The sequence below is a fragment of the Melanerpes formicivorus genome, unplaced genomic scaffold (assembly GCF_026170545.1).
Source record: "Melanerpes formicivorus ecotype bairdi unplaced genomic scaffold, bMelFor1.0.p_v2 SCAF_48, whole genome shotgun sequence".
Lineage (NCBI taxonomy): Eukaryota > Metazoa > Chordata > Aves > Piciformes > Picidae > Melanerpes > Melanerpes formicivorus.
The window spans coordinates 2,032,706-2,056,131 of record NW_027142400.1 but is presented as its reverse complement, the minus strand read 5'-3'; the positions used below and the strand labels follow the sequence as shown (position 1 = coordinate 2,056,131).

General features: G+C 39.2%; 1 protein-coding gene and 1 long non-coding RNA gene across 3 annotated transcripts in view; one reads left to right on the top strand and one right to left on the bottom strand.

The window, feature by feature from the left end:
• PPP2R5C (protein phosphatase 2 regulatory subunit B'gamma) overlaps nt 1-12,675 on the bottom strand; it is an 80,155-nt gene extending 67,480 nt beyond the window's left edge. The window contains exons 1-2 of one of the 2 annotated variants that reach the window (XM_068160141.1): nt 12,543-12,675; nt 10,799-10,864 (exon numbers count right to left, since the gene is read on the bottom strand). In XM_068160141.1, the coding sequence (XP_068016242.1) occupies nt 10,799-10,864; nt 12,543-12,569 (93 nt within the window). In that variant the 5' untranslated portion in view covers nt 12,570-12,675. Of the gene's footprint in view, nt 1-10,798; nt 10,865-12,383; nt 12,464-12,542 lie in introns of those variants that run through there. The other variant, XM_068160143.1, reaches the window with a different exon arrangement.
• Nucleotides 12,676-12,855: 180 nt separating this feature from the next.
• LOC137452056 (uncharacterized) overlaps nt 12,856-23,426 on the top strand; it is a 50,486-nt gene continuing 39,915 nt past the window's right edge. The window contains exons 1-2 of the long non-coding RNA XR_010989954.1: nt 12,856-12,953; nt 21,577-21,674. This is a non-coding gene — a long non-coding RNA (uncharacterized lncRNA). The remainder of the gene's footprint in view (nt 12,954-21,576; nt 21,675-23,426) is intronic.

The window sequence follows — 23,426 nt, the reverse complement described above, 5'->3', positions numbered from 1 at the left end:
CCCTTTCTGACAGGCCCTCACAAAACAGGTATTCAAGCTATCTTCACCAAACATAGGCAAACAGAACTGTATTTGACCTGACCATTCAAAGCACAGTCGCTAACAACTAAGAGTTAGATGAAAGCACACAAAACCTTCTGCTCCATAAAACCAAGAGCATGGCCAGACCAAGCCTAGAGTGGGGTCAACTCTGTAACCATGCTGCAAGCTTTCATTCTACTCTAAGGTAAGGTGGTCAGAGGAGGATGAGGATTGGAAGAGGACAAAAATCACCTGCACTCATTTAAAAAAAAAAAAAACACAAACCAACAAACAAGATGGATTAGTAGTGACAAAGATCAGATCACCTCCTAAGAGGTGAGAGAGAGTCTTTCTCTGCCTGAAGGAAATGCAGTACTTGACAACACCCTGTATGGAGTTTCCTCACATAGATCAGTCTAATGCTATGCAATTTCTTCACTCTAATGAGCATCACCACTGAATTAAAGTCTGTATCAATGTGTTCACCATCACAGTACAGTGGCAGCAAGCCACATACCAGAAAGAACCTTGATAAAAACTCTAGATAACAAAATCTGGATATGTGAACCCTGCACCAATTCATACGATTGAGACTGCCTGTGAAATGCAGGTGCATAGAGCAAAAAGCATGTAACACCTTTATTGAGATTCATTAGACAGAACCTGAGAACAGAAGGAGAATTCTTATATTAAAACAGAATTATTCCCTTCCTTCCTATCCTTTTGGTGTAGGTAGCAGCCTTCACGGACTTGCTTTTGATCTACAGCCCAAAGAAAAGCTCTTGCCCAAGGCACCCTTAGTGGAAGCTATGAAAGCATCATGGACTGTATCTAATATATAATGAAACCGAAATACAATTTACTGCAACAAAACAAAGACCATAAGAAAATATGAAAGTGACATTTACAACTTCATTTTCAAAATTGTATGAGGGCTCAATATGTAATCAAAATAGTTTGGCTAATGTAATTGAGCTGAGAAGTTGAACTTAATCACCTGAAGTAAGAACTGAAATCAAAGATCAAGGAGCAAAAAATTAATAGAAAGCAGTTAAGAGCTTTCTATGCGTTTTTTCCTGTGTAGTAACTTCAGAGACTTTCAAACTACTTTAAACACTGCAGGAATCAAACTCAAACTCTCTCCTTTGCAGACCTTCAATTACTGCTTTGGAGGTTGGAAAATAGACAGATCATACCTGACATACAGCCCAGCAGCCAACAAACTGGTAAATATACTCACATCAGACCTGCAGTAGGTGAGCTAGTGGTGTTAGATTGGCAGTTGGGGCCAAGGTAAAGCTGTTCGAGATCACACACTATGCGAAGAGCACCGTTTGGCTAATTTTTGTGCCTTCCAAGAGGACATCAGAATAAACTCTTGTTATTAAATATTGAGCCTCACAGAGCTATTGAGACAGCCTATAGTGATTCCAGTTCATGCAAGTAGTGCCCACCCACTAGTGATTTTGTTATAGAGCAACTAGCTAAGACCTTTAAAACATCAGTATTTTCAATCTAGGGAGACTCAGTGCAAACTATGCAAAGCTCGATATGGGTTCTTAATCATCTGGACACATAAAAAGGGGCATTGATTCATAAACAACCCAGTTAAAAAATGTCAGGGAAACAACATGTTTCTGGGTATCATTTTGGATAACAGACAGTTCTGAGGTTCTCACTCCATTGAAGATTCTTGCTACTATGCCATTACTGTTCACTAGTTTCACTGACATAAGACTGTTTAGACAGTCAAGTTACGGAGGAGCCTCTGGAGATGCAGTTCATGGTGCTAAAGATGTTGGTTGGTTTCACACAAACTTAGATTTCTATTGTTTTCCCTCAATGAGATAATTTGCCACAATGATACCTGGATTGAACTGCTAGAATGACCTTTGTAGATGTTTATTATTATTAAAGCTTGTCTCAGTGGTTAAAGCACACTGGGTGGTCCAGTGGTAGTCTCTGAATAACTTATTAATTTTTTTATCCTAAAGCTTTAAGGATTTGTGTTATCATAAACAAAAAGATGAACATTTCAACATGGTGGTGATGACAAGGTTTATATATTCTAGCACACCGTAACCATTACTCACTGATTTGTTTCAGTACTTGGTTAGGAGCTCCGATTTGCATTTGCACGTAGCAATGCTACTGCTAGCTACTTCTAATAGTCTAGCTACTGAGTTTCATCAGTCCTTTCAGACACATGCAGTTTGTTGAATTGCAACAATGACTGGAAAGCTCCCTATGAGTAGTGAAGGTCATCTGGATCTCTTCACTGGGGAGGTGTGCCCATGGCAAGGTTTACAGTCACAGACCACTTTAGAAGACCAACCTACAACTTGCTGAAGCTCTTGGGCCTTTCTTGCTAGCATTTATTTTTCATGATATAAAGCACTGCTTTTGTATTTCTTGTTAGCTGCTTACACACAGGGCCTAATACTATCTTCAAAAGAACCATATCACAGCTTTGTGCAACACTTGACAAGCAATACACCAAATTGATCCTGACAATAGTCAAAAATGTCTCAGATCAGTTTACTGCATCCTTGGCATTCTTGTACTGTAATCTTACATTCACAGTTAAGCATCAGTAGCATGAAGCTTGGTTTCCATTTGCTCCTTGAAAACTTAAGTTTGTTTCAACTAATTTACTCCAGGAACAAACTGACATTTGATTCCTTTCAGTCAGAGATCAGATCTGCAGCCTGAGGATGTAGAGGACTGGCAAAGATTATGGGGTGCCCAGACTCATACTGTTTAAGTGAATTCACAATGTTTTGTGCTTGCTGAAAACACCACCACCAGTGAGCACCTGGTACTTCACAAATGCAGGCAGGAAAGCAAGTTGTTTTTTAACGCATCTTCTATAATGAAACTTCAAAGAGGCAGAAAAGTAAAATTTGGTGCATGCAACCATCAGCTAGCTAATTAAACATTATTAAAATCAGATTATGTCCTAAATATTATTTCAAAGCATTTATTTGAATAGAGATGAAGAATCTGAGTAAATGATGGCCTTGATTTTCATTTATAATTTCTCTATGATCAGTCTGAATCATATTTTTACTTTCAAAAAAACTCAACAAGAACTGCTTTTGTGCTTCTTTACATATATACACCCATGTACATATATGCACACATATATAAGGTTCTCACATTTGAAGGAACACACACAAACACATTTCATTTGCTTTAAGCCCCAACTCCTATATAATTAAAATTTACAGTAGCATATGAAGGTACTGGTGAGCAAAGACTACTGTATATGTACATATGTATATGACTTTACTAAAGATGCCTGCATTCCTGTGCTCCTTGATCCATTCACAATAGTTTCTCATTTCACATACACTGAAGTCTTTTTTGCTCTACTCCCTGTCCACCAATTTGGTATTTGTATTAGATGCTACATAAGAGTGTTACAGTCCATGACAAGGTTCCCAGGTATTTCAGTAGTATAATAACCTTGACCACTTCTGAAGGACTGTTTCTTTTAGAAAATTATTTCATCTTTGCCTCTCATCATGCTTTTATTTTTCAAGCCACTAGAAAAGCGTACTTCTCTGTACTTCACATTACTAAACTGAGCAGTGATGAAGAGGCATGTTAAGTTATAGTCATTGTGAAGGTATAGCAAATGATAGCATTCAGCAGCCGTCTTTTAAGTATATTCAAAAATGAGGTAAATTTGGGGTGAATTTTTTTTTTTTTGCATCTTTTTTTTCCCCCTTTGATCCCAAGGCCTGTTAGGATTGGGACATGTGGAAAGTCACAAACAAAAGAATCCACCATCCCAGCTGCAGAATTAGAAATTTATTCCAGCTTCAAACGAAAACTGAAGAGGGGAAAAAACCCACCAAAACCTAAAAAACTCAAACCAACCATATTTAATGTTTGAAAGTCTGTTAACACACAGGTAGATTAAACTCTACTTGATTTCTCTTACTATTTGCATTCCCCTTAAGATACACATTCTGTGTAACACATACACATTAACGAACACCCAAGTCTTCTACAAACTTAAGCAGTATTAGGCCTTAACTCTTACCAAAAAAAAGAGAAACTATTTGACACAAAGGATGAAAAAGGTGTTTTCAGTTTACAAACTGCCCATAAGCATTTTTGAAGGCCACTTTGCTCCTTTATATTAGAGCAATCTTTGCCTTCATTGCTGTGATTTCATTCAGGAATGATTCTGAGAATTTAAAAACATGACTAGGAATTAGAAGATAGCAAGTATTGAAACAAACTACAAGCCAAAGACTTCATACGTTATACAAGTAGTTGTCAGCCCTGTGCAAGAACTAGAAGAACACAGTATCACGTTTTCAGAAGCATCTCCTTTCAGGTATAGAATTGGAATGATCCTTGAGGTCCCTTCCAACCCTAATAATTCTATACCTGAAAGGAGATGCTTCTGAAAACGTGATACTGTGTTCTTCTAGTTCTTGCACAGGGCTGACAACTACTTTTTTTGTAAATAGAACAAACCAACCAACGACAAATGCAGCTTATTGATTTGGTTCACTGAAAACTTAGGGGTTTCAGAATGATTTATTACAGGCTACCAAGCCATTCCTGATCTAGACAGATACACAACCAGCATCAAACTGACAATATGGTAGGGAGTACTATCAAAGCTCTTAAAACACTGTTTCCCCATTATAAAAGAATACTTAACTTTGTGCGTTAATTAAAAGAGGTAAATCCAATCCATGCTAAATATACCTCTTTCAAAACAAGATCTGCTTCTATGAAGAACAACACATACAGAAGAATCATACACCTCAGAGACGCTGAACTCAATGCAACCAAACAAGCTGTGTCACTAAATGACAGAGATTACCCATCTAATAAGTAACAGAAGAGAGCTGAAATGACAGTTGCTTTGACAAGAGATATATATACAGTGAATTACATGCAGGTACAAATTAGCATACTAAATAATTAAAACAGAATAATCTCAGCAGATTGAAAGAATGTTCTCTGGCATGAAGATATTTCCAGAAATTACTTATGAGCAGAACTAGTCCTGATACAAATGAAAAAGGCAGGGGGAAAAAGAACTCCAGAAGCATCAAAAATTATTCTCCCCTTTCCAGCCTCCAAACCTCCAGGTCCTCTGGTGCAGTCCTTCGGGAGTTGCCTAATAAGTACTTATCTATGCTAAGACTTTAGCTTTAAAAGTTCTGAAGTAGAAAAATCTAGTCAGCAGGTAGATGCTGTAATAGACTCCATATTGAAGATCGTATCTGGTATGTTTGTTTCTCAGGGCTATTAATACCTGATACAACACCTTAAATAGCATTGCAATGAAAAATCAAACAGGAAGCATGAGAAAAATAAGTAACAATATATAGAAAACATGAAGTCAGCTTTCTAAAGAAGTTGCTATTGCCAATCACAGGAACCCGTTAACACAAAATCTGCTGGATCGTTGCTTTTGTCTCCTCCTCCTTTTCAACATTAGCATATTTCTACATATAATCTCTCCTAAGAAACCCACACAACAGCATCAAAACCCACCTTAAAAATAATAATTTTAGAAAGGGGTAAGTAGCCATCATAAGTAATCAGGAATTGGTAAATGTAGTAATGAGAATACTGAGTCTTTCCTCACTATGTATTGGCTAATACAGGAAAGGTAATCAACACAAAACCAAGTAGCTGCTTCTCAAGGATCCTCCAGAGAAGTGAAAATCCTTACTTCTGCTGAAGTATTTTAAAGACAGCCCCTTAAAGAGAGATATCGGTCATTTTATTCCTGGGCAATTTTATTACTGTGTTGAATATCTTAGAAAATTAACTAAAAAAAAATAAATTAAAAAATGGCTTCACAAGGGAAGAAAAACTTCTGAAAACAAAGTCTGACAGAACTGCTGCACTGGAAGCTATTACCAGTGTTTAAACAACCTACTGGAAAGTGATGACTGTGAGTCAGAGGCAGGACAGAAGCATGGAGCAGTATTTAACAGTTTAACTGATTTTAAAAATTTGGTCTCAAAAGTGATTATAGTCCAAAATTAGTAATGCCTGCTGTCAGTAAAACCAAGCAGTTTCTTGCACAGCAAGAAAACTGGCCAATGCAGTTTGTGTTTTATTACATTTTTATTCGCCTGTGTTAAAAAAAACAACACCCAGGGCAGCACAAAGAAACAATGAGAAAATACACACAAATACACACACATGCTCCTCAAACCACGTTAGTCTTCTGTTTGCATGACAGAATAACTTGCAGAAAAAGTTACAATTTCTGCTCTCATGTTTTGAAAGTCACTAAGTCAGTAATTTCTTAAACAACAAAAGTAGTCCTTTCCTTCTAGGTACTACTCAGCACATAGATTGAAAATGAACAGAATTTTAAATTTAGAAGTTTCATGCCTTCTTTAAACAGTCCAGTCAGACTCAGAAGATGCTACTGCTCCTACTAGTGCCTTGTATGAACAAATACTAGCTACTTCTGACCCTTCCATTCCCCAGGCGAACCACAGCAGTTAATTGTCCTAGTGGTCCTACATCATTTCAGTGACTGGGAAAAAGTGCAAGTTTTAGCACAGTTTCCCACAGGCAAAACAGATAGAAATAAGAGTAAACAGGGTTAAAATTTTGACTTTCTTCCCCTGTGGTTATATTTGAAAACTACTGTTGAAATACTGCACTTGAATTTTTCAGAAGCGTCAAGTTTTTTGCTAAAGACAGAAAAAGGTAAAGTTTCTCAACAATCATTAATGACTACCAAGCCACATCTTTCTGAAGAAATTAGACCAATCACAGATTATTAGTGCCTTAACTCAAAAGGCAGGCCTCTCCACCCCATGACAAAACAGCATGTCACAACAAAGCTTATCTTTGAGGCAAGTAACTTCCCCAAAGGCCAGTTAGGTCTCAGGGAATATGTTCACAAGTTGCCAAGTGTTGGTATAGCTGATCCCCACACTCAGGCATTTTTATTAATTTTTGTATTTTTTGTGTGAACACAGGTTTTTGAGCACTGCTAAACAAACCCCTCGGGTATCTTTACCAGAGTGGGGATACCACTTCCACACAAATGAAAACAATACAGAATAAAAGAACAGATTAAGTTTTTATTCACAACCTGAAGACACTAATATTCTGGACTAATTACTGGAGTCAGAGGTTATACTGAAAGGGATCAATTAAATTGTTCTGACAACAATTTGTTCTAATGCATTAATTTTTACTAACAGGTCATGAACTAAAATTTGATGGGTATTTAAAATGTGAACACTATGTGCAACTGGAAACTAGAATAATTGCATTAGGGTACAGAACAAAAATTTAACCCCATCTCATACATACAGTGCATTTCTGGTACTACTGTCACAGAAAGAAGAACAGAAGATGGAAAACAGAGATGGATAATCCCATGTAGGAGAGATTACATACATCTTGGGACAAAAAAAAAAAAAAAAAAAACAAAATCTAAATATGACCAGATAAGAAAAGAATTAAATCTTTCATAATATTAAAAACAATTTCACACACTACCTCTGCTAAACAATCTTCCAAGCCACATGCTGGCTTAAAGTATACCAGGATGGAAGACCATACATCCATTCCATTTCTGAATCTCTCTTCTTGAGTATCCACTACTGATGATACAGCAAGCAAAAAGAGGTCCATGTTGCTTCCTAAGTAGCATGACTTTTGATACTGCATCAGGTAACCAGGACACAGGTAAAGCATGAAGAATTACCTTTTGTTCTTTCACCTTAACAATCTGCTTGATGAGAATGCTGGAGACAGGGAAATAGACAAGATGGACAATGCTTTCAAATGCAACTACAGTATGATTTTTTGAGATTTAAATGAAGAGGCATCTACTTCAGCAGGTCATCTGTGCACTGCAGCCTCTATGAAGCACTTCGGTACATGTTTAGCCATAATTTTCAGGCCACGAAAACATCAGTTAAAGTATTTCCATCCCTTCAGCATGAGCATCCTGACCTGACATACCAGGAATAATTTCAATCCCTTTTCAAACTTCCTGTAGAGCTTCAGCTGAGATCTCGCCTCCATGACTACAAGACAGGGAAAAAAGTTGTTCATTCTTGTAAATATTAAGGTCTGTTGTACTCTTGTCTAGAGAGGTCTAAGGCATCATGAATTTGGTTAAGTGCTATAAAAGTATCTATAAATAAAGTGTTTGTGGGATGCTGCTGCTTGTTGCCCCTGTTCTTTGAAAAGTAGTTTCTAGTTTTTATAGTCTGCCATTTGCACTAAATGCATTTTAAGGAAAAAAAAAAAACCACAACAACTAATAAATCAACCACAGTTGTTTCCAAACCTATCCATAGTCTAGATTTAAGAAGCCATGTTTAAACACATGCACAAGGCATGAAGTGTGTTCCAGAGTATTTCTGTTTACTCATCTTCACTACGTTAATACCCTCCTTTCCACTCATGTAAGTGCCAGCTAACAGACATAATTTTTATAGCCAGCCACATTAGAGTGCAAAGTTTATACTGCTATTTCTGTCCAACTATTCTATTAATTAAGTTAATGAGTCAAGCACTGAGGTGTTCAAAATTGTATGGAGACTGAATGATGCCCACTGGGAATGGTAATCATACTGTATGTGCCAGTCACATTCCCAGTCCCTTATCCCTTCTGCCCCAACTCACAGTTAAGTAAACTACTTTTCATTGGGAATTCTACCTGGAAGAACTATTGAAAAAGAAAAATGCATGAACACCACAATATATTCTCCTGTTGAGATTAATCTCTCTTGTATTTTAAGTTTAAAAAAAAAAAAAAAGGCAAACCAGATCTGGAAACATGGAAAGAAATTACAAATGAAACTGCATATACATTTTCAGATAACATTTAGAGCTCTCCACTAACTAACTACATGAGTTTTACCCTCCATCTTGAAGAACCAGGAAGAAATAAGATAATTTATTTGGTCTCAGGAGCCTGAGAAAATAAGCAGTCAGCAAACTTACAGCAAAGATGCTGAAAATGATGAGCCTTACAATTGCACAGGAAATAAAATTATAGCCAGGAAGTAATGCTCTTTTTAATGCTACAGCAATAAACTGTGAAGATACGAGTGCATTAAAGTAAAATACATCTATTTACACCATACAAACAGCTACATCAATATATTTCCTAATTTATAGAATAGAATTAACCAGGTTGGAAGAGACCTTTGAGATCATCAAGTCCAACCTATCATCCAACACTATCTAATCAACTAAACCATGGCACCAAGCACCCCATCAAGTCTCTTCCTAAACACCTCCAGTGATGGTGACTCCACCACCTCCCTGGGCAGCCCATTCCAATGGCCAATCACTCTTCCTGTGAAGAGCTTCTTCCTAACATCCAGCCTAAACTTCCCCTGGTGGAGCATGAGACTGTGTCCTCTTGTTCTGGTGCTGGTTGCCTGGGAGAAGAGACCAACTCCCACCTGGCTACAACCTCCCTTCAGGTAGCTGTAGAGAGCAGTAAGGTCTCCTCTGAGCCTTCTCTTCTCCAGGCTAAGCAACCCCAGCTCCCTCAGCCTCTCCTCATAGGTCTTGTGCTCCAAACCCCTCCCCAGCTTTGCTGCCCTTCTCTGGTCATATTCTAGCAATTCAGCATCTTTTCTAAACTGAGGGGCCCAGAACTGGACACAGTACTCACGGTGTGGCCTAACCAGTGCTGAGTACAGGGGCAGAATGACCTCCCTACTCCTGTTGGCCACACTATTCTACAAGCTCTCCTAACAGCTAGATTCACTCCACCAGAACTCAGTCATTCTTTTACGTATTTGCCAAAATACTTTCACAAGCAGTTTACAAGTTTCAATAGATCTTACTAATTTGTGAAGTAGTATTGCATCTTTCTGCACAACAACTAACAAGAACTCACTGAAGTGCATCACAAAGTGTATACTAAGTATTTTCACTCACCTATGGCAACAGTCATTTCAGGGAGTATAAAATGGTAAAGCTGGATGAGTATTTTGTTCTCAACCATTATCTTTCTGTGTAAAGACATACAGTGTAGAAGCTGAAATACGTAGGCTTTTCAATGTAGCATTTTATAGTCAGGCTGGTATGAACATTTTGAAGGAAATTTCAGAATGCGCCCAAAGAGTGGCTTTCCAAATGAAACAAATTTATTAATTCTGAGTTTCTGGATTACTGTGTAAAAACAAGTGAATGTTGATTTAACTGACCCCTTTCACATCTCTGTACCTTGCTGGTGGGCAAAACAGAGCAATGCAGAAAGAAAAAAATAAAATAAATCAGTATCAACAGCAGAATAATCAGTCAAAAATGAAACTCTCCATTGTGCACCTTTTTGTATCTATAAATAGAAGTCACATAACGGAACTGGCAGTCTTTGATTAAGCCTAAGGTCTCCTGACGATGTAACAGGCTACTCACACTTAACTGACATGTCAACACTGACAGTTTGAGAGCGCTCTGGGAATTACAGAGAACGATAAAAACAGCAATGACCACCTAAAAGACAAGCACTAACACTCATAAGACTAGAAAATAAGATAGATGTACGTTTTACAATCAAAAAGAAAAGAGATGAGAATTTAAGATTATAGCAAGGAAGCATTAACTTTCTCAAAAGCATCTTAAGTATTCAAAACACTTCTTTGTCAAATACCAGAGCAGAAGCTTCACAACCCCTTTCACTCAAAGCCACCCATCATGTCAAAATTATAATAGTCTACAAAAACTTAAAACACTCTTCAGAAGTCATGACATATTTCTGTGGAAAAAAAGTATTAATTTTACAAATATTTACCTCGTGTTCTTGGTTATCTTGTCCATCTTTGCCACTTTTTCCACTCTTGACTGATTTTGCAGGTTCCTTAAAAGAAAAGTTTGCAGTCTCAGTTAGTTTGAAAAGGAGATCTAGACAGATTGAAGTCAAGAAGTAAGTTGGGATTTTTTTTAGACACTCATTAAGAATATTACAATCAACAGGGGGGAAAAAGCAATACTGTTTTATTTGAAGACCATACATAATATTGAACTATCACTTTCTTTAAATCTGCTTTAAACATATTTCACATGCAGAAAGGTTTCTGAGTGTTACGCCTCAAAATTCACCCATAAAGTACATAAAGATAAGCTTCCCTATAAGTAAACAAGCAGGAACAAAGAATGCAAGTGATCTAAACTGTATCTAAGAACTAATCCTTGATGTCTTCAATTTTAGGAATATATAGTTTAGCTTTAAAACTAGTATTAGTACAGTGCATGACTTACACTTTATTATTTTGTCTGTTCTAGGAGCTAGAAAGTCTAGTATTAGAAGCAACCCAATTTTCTCCCTCCCAGCATTGTATTTAACTTGCATCCTTCATGCATAGCATATTTTTGAGATTTGTTATTCTCAAGAAAAGTAAGAAAAGTTTGAATGTTTTTAATATCAGAGGTGGCAAGGATATTGAAAAAGTTAAACCAAACAAACACCCACAAACTGTAACACCCATCCTCCCTGCATCTAATTTTAAAAACATGCTGAAAAACTAAAAGACAAGCAGAAGCCAACCAAACGGATAAGGTCTAAAGGGATACCAGTTGGATGAGGCAGACTGTATACTTCACTGTTTCTGACTTCCAGTCATATGGCTAATTGCCTATTACATAAAATAAAGTGCAATCCAGTTAACTTTCTTTTGGATTTAGAAGTAGTCTGTGAACATTTTTTGTGCAAGCCCCTTTCGTGACTGCTATACAAATCACTCCTGGGACCACCGACGAAAACTGAGGCAAAGTGAAGCTAAAACCAGACCCTCTTCCACTGTCAGGAAAAGGAAGGGAAAATACTTCCAGCGGCAATTAATGCTCCTAGAATTCTTATGGTGATCCTCCATGCAGAACTCCAACTGCAGCCAGAGCCACGCAGCAGCGAAATTTCCCAGGACAGAGACCGTGTAAGCAGCTGCGGGCACAGACACCCATCCCCACCCCCCTAAACCCTGCTGTGCCACCAAGAAAAACACTCCTTCCTCCTCAACGCACCCGGGCCGCCCCCCTCCCAGCTCACCCCTTCGCCAGACACGAATGGAGGACACGTTTCCCAGTCCCTCTCTCCAACACTCCCCCGCACGCCAAAACCATGGCCTCCCTCCACTGACTCCCTCCCTCCGGCTGCCTCCAAATCCGCGCCCGCCCATCGCGGGCTCCGCGCCCCCGCTTTGGCGGGGCGGGCCCCCAGGGCCCGGCGAGTCGACACGGGAACACCCCCCAGAAACGGTGGGCACAGCACCCTTTAGACTAGGCCCCACCGGGAGCTGCCCGCTCCCCAGTACCCGGCTTCCAGAAGGAAGGTGGCCATCACACAGCGGCGATGTGAGGGGGCTATCCCTCGCCTAGCTCACCCCAGCGACAGGGAGCGTCCCGACGGCCTCCTCGACGCCGGGCTGCGCTCGCCTCTGCTGCCCCCCGACGCGCTCTGCCTCAGGCCCCTCCTCCCCGCGGGGCCTGCGCCCCACAGCCTTGCCTCAGGGCCTGGCTCCCCCCGAACCCCATCGACTCACTTTCTCCTTCTTGTTTTTATTCGGCATGGCCGCCCCACGCGCCGCAACCGTAGAGGCGCAACCCCCGGCGGCCCCGCTCCGCGCTGCGCCCGCCCCGCTCTGCCGCTCCCCCCGTCTTCAGCGACGGCGACAGGCTCAGCCCTCCCCCTACCCCCTTCCTCCTCCTCCTCCTCCTCCACCCCCCGCCCGCCGAGAGCGAGCCTCTGTCCCACCATTGGCTGGGCACGTCACGTGAGCCGCGGCTCCCAGGCCGTCGGCTAGCAGGCGGGGTTGGCGGCAACTTCCCGCCCCTCGCTCCTCCTGTCACGGAGCGGCGGCAGCCGGCGGGCTCGGAGTTGGGCTTGGGCCTGGACCTCTCTCCGTTCCGCCCGGGCTGTGGGACGGGCCCCATGACCACAGCCACGCCTTCGGGTGGGTCCCACTGGTTTGAGGCGTTCTGCCTCTCTACTCCTGGCGCTTGTCTGAGAGGGAACATTGGGCCAGGCTGAGGTTTTCCTGGCACCCCAGGCCTCTAGCAGGATCTCCCTTAGACGGTGGCACCCCATGGGGTGTGAGAGTTCTCTACAGACCCCGAGGCCCGAGTTGCCTACCGGAGTGCGCTCGAGAGAGAGGGGTTTGGGCTCTGCTGTGGATGAAGGGAAGGGTGGGCCCACTGTGCGAGGTCCAGGAGCCTGTCACTGGAGAGCGGCAAATGTTTAAGAAAGAAAAACCCACACCAAGATAGGGTGTATTTGAGGCACATTGGCCTTCGTACAAATTCAGCGTGGTCGTCATGAGTTGAGGACTTCCAGTGTATGCTTTCAGTGTATGGATAAGGAAAATGGGAGCTTTGCATAATTGCAGGCTGATTTATAGATTTCTTTGTCCCTTTGTTTTAAAAGCTTGGGTGAGGATGGGATTGCTTTCATGATGCTCACCTGTACCAGAGATATTTTTTTCAAACATCACTCTGTAATTTCTGCAAGTCACAATGCAAAAATCTGAACAACCTTCTTAGACAAAAGAAGGTGCATGTACTTCATCTGGAAAATTTACAAACTGTTTTTCTCACGTGGCCAGATTAAGCCTCAAATTACTGTTAGCTGAGTAAAAAAGCATAAGGAATATTAAGACTCATAATAATGCAAAGATACAAAGCACATAAAATTGGGATTAGACATGCTTATTATATTCTAATTGTGCTGTGCTACTAAAAGATAGGAAAATTACAGACTAATAAATTCCACTATAGAAGTGAAATTGTTCTCTTTCCTTATCCAACCTGTGAGTACTGAAGCCAGCATGAGCAATACTCTGCTCTGATTTTTGGGAACTGGGATTTCTATTTACTTTTTGTGTCTGATGTGATGGTATCTAGCATCAGCTCGTATCCATCCTATTTGACCACTGAGCTTTTGCTGTGGTAAAAGGACAAAGAAACTCTCGCTTTTCCAGGCACTGCAAAGAAGTCTACTGGACTATGGAGAGCTGCTTCCTCTTGCTTCAGTTCCCTTCCTTTCCTGCTTCTTAAGTGCTAGAAAACAAACTGTATCTGCCTTGTTTTCCTATTTTTCTCTGAAATCAGGTGCAGTTATCACTATTGTGCTTTTGTTTAGAGCCAGCCATGAATGAGTTGCTGCTAATAAGTCTTCTTGCCCACAGAACAAGGTTGATTTTGAACATACTAAGAGGCAATAACAGAAAGAAATCTACCTCCATCTGTAGCTTGACATTTGATCAGTGTATGAAACGGTTTGTACAACTGAGGATAAAGTCGAGAGCTTTCAGTTCCTTGTTAGGTTTAATTTTCATAGAAGCTTAAACTACTCTCAGTTCCCAGCAGTGTGTGTCTACCTACCTCCTCTGCACTGATGCTTGTACTATGCAGCTCCTTAAACCAGTTAATAGAATTGATCAGCTTGAAAACTCCCTCTGAAGTGATGTGTTATTTAGTTGGCTTCTTTTCCCTTGAACTGCCACACCACCACCTGTTTCTGTAAACATCAGCATCGGCTGAAGGAAGGGGGTGGAAATATGTGGCGGGGGCGGGATGTGACCTCAGCAGCCTAGATTTAGATCAGTTTAAGCAGCTTAATGAGTTTCTCATTGGCTCTTGGCCTCCTTTGTGCTTGCTAGTGCTCATAGTTTTTCCAAATAATGGAAAAACTCAGTCAGTATCGTTGTTACCCAAATACTTCTGAATAGCAGCAGCAGTTGTTTGCCCTTATTTTGTTGTTAGCTGGGAAACCTTGAATCAGTATGCCAGACTGAATACAGGTTCAAATGATGGCACTGACTTAGTTAACATTTAGGAGATTTTCTTTGTGACCACAGATATAGAAACTCTTGTAAAAACTTGACACCCCCTCACCCCGCTAGTAACAGAAAGCAATTGTGTTTTTCAAGGTCTACTGTATTATGTGAAATAATCAGTGGGTGGAGGTAGTTTAGAAGAAAAATAGCTCCATCTGTATACTCCAGTGTCTATAATATATGAGAATAAGACAAGTGACTTACATTTTCACGTGGCACTGAGATGAAATCTTGCTGTTACTACAATGGTATATCACTCTAGACCTAATTATTCTGTTGCAGAGTAGGATTAACTATGTGAATAAGATGATGTAATATGAGTGTGAATATGGCTCTATTAATATTTTCATTAACTTCTGAGCATGTTTTATGCAAAGTAGATGTTTTCAAAAACTGAATCAGATACAGAGTGCTAGGCTATCTCTGTAATTAAAACAGCAAAAGCTAATGCTTGTAGCATAGCTACCAACATGCACTTTTTAACTGTATTAATTACATTGCCTACACTTGCAAAAGTTAAATCATCAAATAATTTCAAATCTTGTGTGAAATACCTGGGTACCTTGAAACTGGGCCGAGTGTCCTGTGCCAATGAAAGGGGAGTATTTACACAGTCCTTCCCAACTGTATTGGATATTCTTTTTGCAGTCATGCTCTGGCCCAAATTCGTTGGACAGATCACTATCACTGTGATGGGGATAATATCTACCATCCTCAGTTGGAGGATTTTACTGATTTCTGCGCACTCTATAATGGGGTGGTATGCCTGTTCAGCTGGCTAAAATGGCAGAAAACTAACTGAACGGGCAAGACAGGAGACAGACTTTTTGCGAGCAAGCTGTTAATTTAGCTCAACTGAAACTATGTAACTGTACTTGCGGACAAGGTTTGAAAAGCCAGTCAAGTTTCATTGTTATATATAATTGTCAAACACTGGCAGGCTGTTTCTCAAAACACTCTTTTATGGACTGAAATAAATATCTTTGCTGGCACTGTGTGTCATATGTGAAGAGAGAGTTGAAAACTGAAGCACCACGTGCAGTAGAAAGGCTGAAATAGATGAGTTTAAATTTTGAAAATTTTTCCGTAGTTATGCAGCCCAAACTAGTAGTTAAGGTAACTTTCCTCTCAGGAGCAGTGAAACTGCTAGGTTATGTCTGGAGGAACTAATTGGGGAAATAAATTATTTCAGCAGCACTTGCAACTGACGTCTCTGCGGCCTAGCATCAAAAGCTGCAAAGCCAGTATATTCAACTTCACACAAAAGCTTATATGTCTTTCAGAAACCTTCTCCACTGGCATGAAACTATTCCACTTGTCCTGAATTACCTTAAGTAATCCTTGGGCTGTTCACAGTCTAAACTGTAAGGCTTTAATTCTTCTCAGTTCTTTTTAGTGTCTGTTACTGTTGGGTTCCCTACGGTATTCAAAGCTGTAAAAAAGTCAGACCTTTTTTTAAGTAATTAGTAACAGGCTGAATTTTAGAACTTCATGCATGTAAGCAACATGATAATTTAGCCTTATGTGACCATATAGTTACACAAAATCACAGAATCACAGCATTGTCAGGGTTGGAAGGATCATCTAGTTCTATCCCACTTGCCATGGGCAGGGTTCACTTTCCACTAGAGCGGGTTGCCCAGAGCCGCCACATCCAGCCTAGTCTTAAAAACTTTCAGGGAAGTTGCAATTACTTTCATCACTTTAACACAGAACCAGACGTGCACGTTGAGAACCATAATTAATCATATGTACATGTAGTAGTGTCTATATTGGATACCTTCTACCTATAATTACACCGTATTTCTATAAATTTAGGACTGGTAAAATATGGTCATAGATGATTAATTACACTATCTAAATTTTAGCTTTAAGAGTTTTCAGTGGTTATGTGGAAGTATTGTATCGAAATACAGATTTCCTTGAGTTTTGTCTGTTCTTTACCATTTTCATTCTCATTCTCTTTCTTGCCTATTAAGTCTACATTTTAAATGTAGTAACATCAGTTATGTAGGCAATTACAGCATTATAGAAAGTGTTTGCTAGGAGATTTTTCATGTCTTAAAATTTCAGGACTCTATTTCCTTCAGCTAAGTAGTGAAACCTCATGATAAGCCCCCTTTTCACCAAGCTCCCAGAGGCTTATTGGCAAAACCAGAAGTCAGCTTGCTTTATCACCTGTCAGGGAGCAGCAAGAGTGGGGCTGCTCCATGAGAGAAAAAGAGCTGGGAGCAGAGCACAGCTACAGCAAAGGCAGAGCTTCTCTCACCAGAGATGCCATAATGGTGGGGTCAGGGTGGTGATAGTCACCAGACTGAGACAAGGCAACATCACAAATCAGGGGTCCATCCAAGATGTCTACTCAGGAGCAGCAAAAGACAGGGCTAAAGACCAACATGGAGACAACACTATCTGTAATGTATGCTTGAACTTACAGGAGACAAGCCCAGAGAGAGAACTACTTAGAACTTGGTGTAAAGGTTTAACAGAATGCCTGCTCCCCCAACACAGAAGTGAGGGAAAAGTAACACACAAAAACTCAGGGTTGAGCTAAAGAGACGAGAGTTTACTGAGTAAGTGAGATAACATAAATGCACAATTGCCCTAACTAATAATCTAATTAATAATACAATGCATGATACATTAGCCTATTTGCAGAAACGCAGTGAAATACAGAAAACAACAGCATAAAAGAAAACCAGTGTGCTACCCTACTCCCACTTGCTGCCATCCCTGCAGAAGAGGGAACACACACAAAAAAACCAGAACCCAGATGCAGCAACTGGAACAGGAAGCCTCCCACGTTACAATCTGAACTTCAAGCCCCATAATACTTTGCTCCAGCCAGTACTTTCACTTTTGAAGCTGGCATGACTGCAGTATGGTATGAATAACAGCAGCAGACATGTGTCTATGGTTCATCCAGAAGACCTGGGAGAAGACTACATTCTATGTATGCCTAGGGGTCCACCTAGGAAGCTTAGTCAATCATCAAAGTAGAAGGAGACATGGCTCAATGCGGATACAACTCTGACAAAGCAGGCCAGGTTTGGGAGCTGGTAGATCCTGGACCAGTTGGAAACAATGTCATACCTGACTGGTGACTAGCCTAGTATTAGATGTTGTCAATAGCTGTTGTCCATATTTGTTAACACATTAATTTTGGATTTCTGTTTGGGCCTACTTTATTTTAAAATGAACAAGAAAAACATAAATGATGACCATGGAGAAAACACGATGTTGTTACAGCATTGTAGTGGTGGGGTTTTTTTTGTTGTTTAAGTTGGTATTTATAGAATGAGGAAAGAGATCAAACTAATTTTACCTCCTGTTGATGCCTTGCAAGATTTTATCTTTCAACACTCAATTTTATTTTTCTTTTCTAGGGTTTGTCATAGCTAATATAGCTATGTATTCTTATCTCAGTGTGGGAAGAGTTGAAAGACAGACTCAGAAGGCATACTCAGAACTTGACCCTGCATGTTCCATAAGTTTGTAGGTGTGTTAGGGTCTGCTTCTGAGTATCCTGAGAACTGTCCACCTTCTCAGCTGATGCAGATGTTGGATATGTGATCTGCTTCAGGAGCAATCTATGCTTCCTGGTCAGAATGGGAGGAGTAGGTTCCACCAACACAGCTTTTGGCTTGCTCCCCTTACAGCAGACTGCCTGCATCTACACTCTGCAGTGTTTGGGAGGATCTTTTAGTCTTCTGTAGGCTTTTCCATAGCCCTTTTACTTAGACAGCATCTTGTCATCATGTCAACTCTTATTGTGTACATTAAGGTGGATAAAGTTTGTTTTAAAGTATTGTTGCCTGGGGGCTACGCTGAAATCCCTCAGCACCAAGCTGCCCTACCACAGCTCTTTTGGTAGTCAGGGTGAGTCCTTTAAGGCCTGTCTTTGCATATGAGACATCTGAACAATTTCAAAAGGTTCTTTAATAAGAGAACTGTTCACAGCATGACACTTACTTGCTAATATAGCATGTTACTAGAGAGACATGTTATACAGGCATACCAGGCAAAAGACTTGCAAGGATGATGTTGGTCCACCAAGCAGAGGGAAGGGAGGCTTTGTACACAAACCATTTCCTGGAGCTACTGAATGTCTTCTAGTGTTTGTCTGAGTGGAAGCCTTGTTAGATTTCTTCAAAAGTGATTCCAGGAATAATCAAGCATGCACAGAATGAATTTGAAGGAAGAGGGTTTTGAAACAAAGCAGGTGATTATTCAAACTAATAGCACAGGTGCACTCAAAATCTTCTTATGTGTTATGTTGGGAGTTTTAGTCTGTCACTTAGCTGTAGATTCTATGATATGCCATAAATTCCCAGTCCATTATTCCAGTTTCAGGTTCTCAGCTTAAGAGTTACAAGAATTTGTCAACTTTGGCAAACTAGAATATTTTTGCGTAGTTACATTTTAGAAGGTGTCATCTCCATTTTTACTGAAGGTTTGAAATAGATACTCTGAAATACTTTAGATTGAGTCATTAAGCACTGACAAAGTTTATAGATATTTTAAACTAGAACCTTATAATAGGAAGAGTTGAGTAAACTCCAGACTGCTTTTCTATCCGTATTATATCATGCTGTGCACTGATTGTCTGGTATACCTGTACAGACTTTGCCCCAAAGTTAACTTTGTCTGCACCTTGTGTTCAGTATTTATTTTAAAAATTCTGCTAGGTATGAGTTATATTTACATTTATATCATAATTTCTTAGATGTGTTAGCATTTCTTTTGAACACCACGCAGTTGAACAAAAATACTAAGAGACAATGAGCTGGAAAAACAATGAATGAGAATTGAAAAAACCAATATAGGTGTTTTTGCCTTACAAAGAAGCACAGTGCATAATCTTCATACTTGCTGCTTTCACTTTTAAAAGGGGCTCAGGGTTTTATTTAACTTTATGCTTGCCATTTTTTTCCTGTCCATGAAAATGACATTTATGGATGTGAACTGAGCTGATTAACCACAGCTGTTCTTACAGATTTTAATTCCCACAAACCAGGTCATGTCTTCAGTGTGCTATGTTTATTGCTCTCCTACATGTTTCTCTTCAACTTTCAGAGGACCCTCTGTTTGTATGTTTCTTGACTGTTTAGAGAAATACTCTATAGACATGCAACATTGATTCAAGAATCAGTTTTGAGAACTGTTTTCCCCTTCCTTTCACAAGGGCTGCCAAAATAATTTTATGGGCATTCTTTTGCCTATCTTGTGGGTTTGTGGTTTGGGGCTTTTTTGTTTGCTTTTTTGTCTGAGTTTAGTTTAGTTTTAATTTGTAGAATAAGTACCCAGATTAGTTCAGAGATGCCTTCCCCCCCCCCCCCCCCCCCCGGAAGAATTAGCAGGCATTTGAACTAAGATGAACTGCTTTTCACTCTAAATTGAATTGGAAAATCCCTCTTATTAGCATATAAAAGAAGCAGCTTGTTAATTGCCTGTCTATAATTCACATGGCAAAGTTTCCTTTATATATATATATATAAAGGGTAAAGGTAAAAAGGTGAACAAAGTGTGTAAATAAATAGATAAGGTAGGTAAAATATATAAATAAAGGATTCTTTTCATACATTTATATAGAAATCCTATTCTTCATCCTAAATTAATTGGATTTTTGCAACTTTACAAGTTAGGATTTGAATTTCAGTTCTGCTTAAATATGTTACAGGATTCTATTATTTATGTAAAGTGTTAAAAACTGAATTAACGAATAGCTAATCTTGTAAGATTTTTTTTTGACTGCTTATATTATTGAACCAGACAGAGGTTTTAGCTCAAGACTGAAGTACCATGGTGCTGTATATAAAATGCTAGTAAGGAAGCACCCTTTTCACAGAAAGGCCTAGTTTTGCTATGTACTTCCTTAACGGTATGCTGCATAGATAGTATTGTTCCATTAACTGCTAAATTAGTTATATGCATGGAGTTGTGGATTTGAAGCCAGAATGAGAAGAAAATTGTCAAAAGCTATAAAATTTAAAGAAAATTTACTATATATACATTGCTTATGGGTTCAGTAGTCACTTAGGTGAGGGTTTTGACTATACATTTCCAGGCTGCTCAGCTATATATTGTTCCTGTGTCATTTTGTCTGAAGAGATAAATTTGATCATTTATGATATTGACCATTGTGTTCCTGTGCATGCTGTTGGCTGCAGTAGCTGGTGTACTATATTCAGCCGGCCTAACAGGCTGTTAGGGGCTTGAGTGGTCCATGAGTATATATGGTAGAGCAGGTATATTCAAGAGGCTCTTATCCAACTTTTTGGTTACTCTGTGAATGTTATAGAGGAATTGGATTTTTAACAGGTGGCAAATTCAGTTGCTTTTTGTTTAAAAGGTCTTTTTATGGTCTAACATTAATTGCTACCAGTAAACACTGATGGCTAAGAAAAATGTCTTAGAAGCCTGGGGGATACTCTCTGAACTCAGGAAAGGGCTGTGGTTTGGAAGATCTCGATTCTATTCTTAATTTGGCCATTGATTTGCAGTGAGATTTTGACAAGTTGGCCTCTGTGTTTCTATTTCTTTTTCACATCTTTTCTCTTTCATCTATCATTACTGCAATTTGTTTCTACAATGCCTGTGATACTTATTCTAGTAATAATGATAACAATATGAAATACAAAGTAAGATTCAATCATTCAATTTCAGTATGATTGTAATAGGTTTGTGTGGTTATACATTGATACAGACTTAAACTGAGTGTTCAACTATCTTTAACTTACAGGATTTAACCTATCAGAGAGCTGTCTTCATCTGTCTTCTTATTATGCACTGAGATGAGAGAAGTTAGACTTGAAGATGTTGTCCATGACTCTCGAGGAGGTAATGTAGTTGTGTTTGCAACAATTCTGACTCAACAACTCTATGACCTACACTAAATGTCTGCAGCTCTTTTACATGTATGTTTCCCTTTCTTGCCTGACACATTTTCAAAAAACTTCTCATTAAAAACATACTCATATGATATTGACCTTATCTTTGAAAATGACTGATTAATTATTTCTCAGATGGCTACTGCTAGGCTTACTCCAAATGTATCCTGGTAGTATTTTTATTTTCAAAGAAAAAATGCTTCTATGTTATGACCAATTTTGCTGTCAGATTCCAGATGATATAGGTGGCCTTTGAGTCACATTGGAAACCCTGCTAATTGCAGATGGGTTCCATGAAAACATAAGTGTGGTTCCATTCAGCAAATATGAAAAAAAACCCTATAATAAATTAAAAATTCATGGAGAACATTGACCATGCCAGCCTAGCCTAGGCTTCCTGCAAAAGGTAGTTACGGTCACTTGATTTTTATCAATTTATTAATGCTTTTTTGACAATACACCTACTTTGCATCCATACTATATGTTTATATTGCTACTGGAAATTCTTGTGCCTTGAGCATACAAAAGAAGAGTACATCATGTCCTTCATGCCAAGCTTTGTGAAAACAATAGTCTGTCTCATTACATTAGTTTTGGCCATTCGTCTCAGGTTGATTTTCTTATATTTTTTTTAATTTAAAAGCTAATTTGGCCACTGGAAGAAATTCTTGATAGGCAATACTGGAAACTGACAATTGAAAAAGTGTAATATCCACTAAGTCTGTTGTCCCACTGGCACCTGGGTTTCAAAGTTATTTTGAAGGGCTGAATTTTTAGACATCAAAGGATAGTAAAGTCTTCTGGCCCAGTCAGATCTGAGTTTGAAAATGGCATACCAGCTTTGTTAACCACATTTGTAAGACTGGTTAGTACATTGGCTATTGAATACCTGTCAAGTAGTAACTGTTAGTCGCGATCAACATGAGGCAGATCTGAAGCAGTTACTGAGATGAAAAGCTGTGTAATCCATTTCCAGTCACCTGAGCCATTCAGTGTCCATCTGCTGTTTTGAGAAGAAAATGGCATTAATAATTTATCCATGGATTGTGCTCCATCTTTTGTGCTACTGTTAGTTCTACCAGCATGAGCTATCTCAGTATCATTTAGCTTCTGAGCTCTAACATCTCTTTGGTAGCCATGGGAAGTTGCTTGGTATTTTCTATTTTGGGTGACAAAAAGAACTGAAACTTATGATGTGACCTTAAAATTGATCCATGAGTATGAGGTTGCTTAGATTTTGCATAAGAATCTATACCTCATGAATATGTTTAAACAGTGCTTCAAAATACTTTTGCAAAGAGAGAGTGTGAGCAAAAAAATCGTAACTTGTATCATAGTTTATTACAGTTTACACAACTCTGCTAATCTAGTACTTGATAATATAAATCACTTAATACTATGAAATGAGCAAGGCAATCTTTGGGATTTAGGGAGCTTAATGCTGTGACACAAATCGGTGCTGCTATTTCAAAGACAGTGGAAATGTCAATGCCAGGAAGATGGCCAAAAATATCTATTTTTTTTTTTTGGTTTGGACAGTGTTTAAATGCTTTTTTAAAAAATAAACAGTTCCACCAGGCACAATAAAATTATTGCATTAGAACTTCAGCAATTGAAAACGAAAACGTATATTCTTACCATTTGAGGTAGTTGTTTTGTTTTTGAATGGCTGCACAATATGATCTGAAAAGTTGTCAGACTT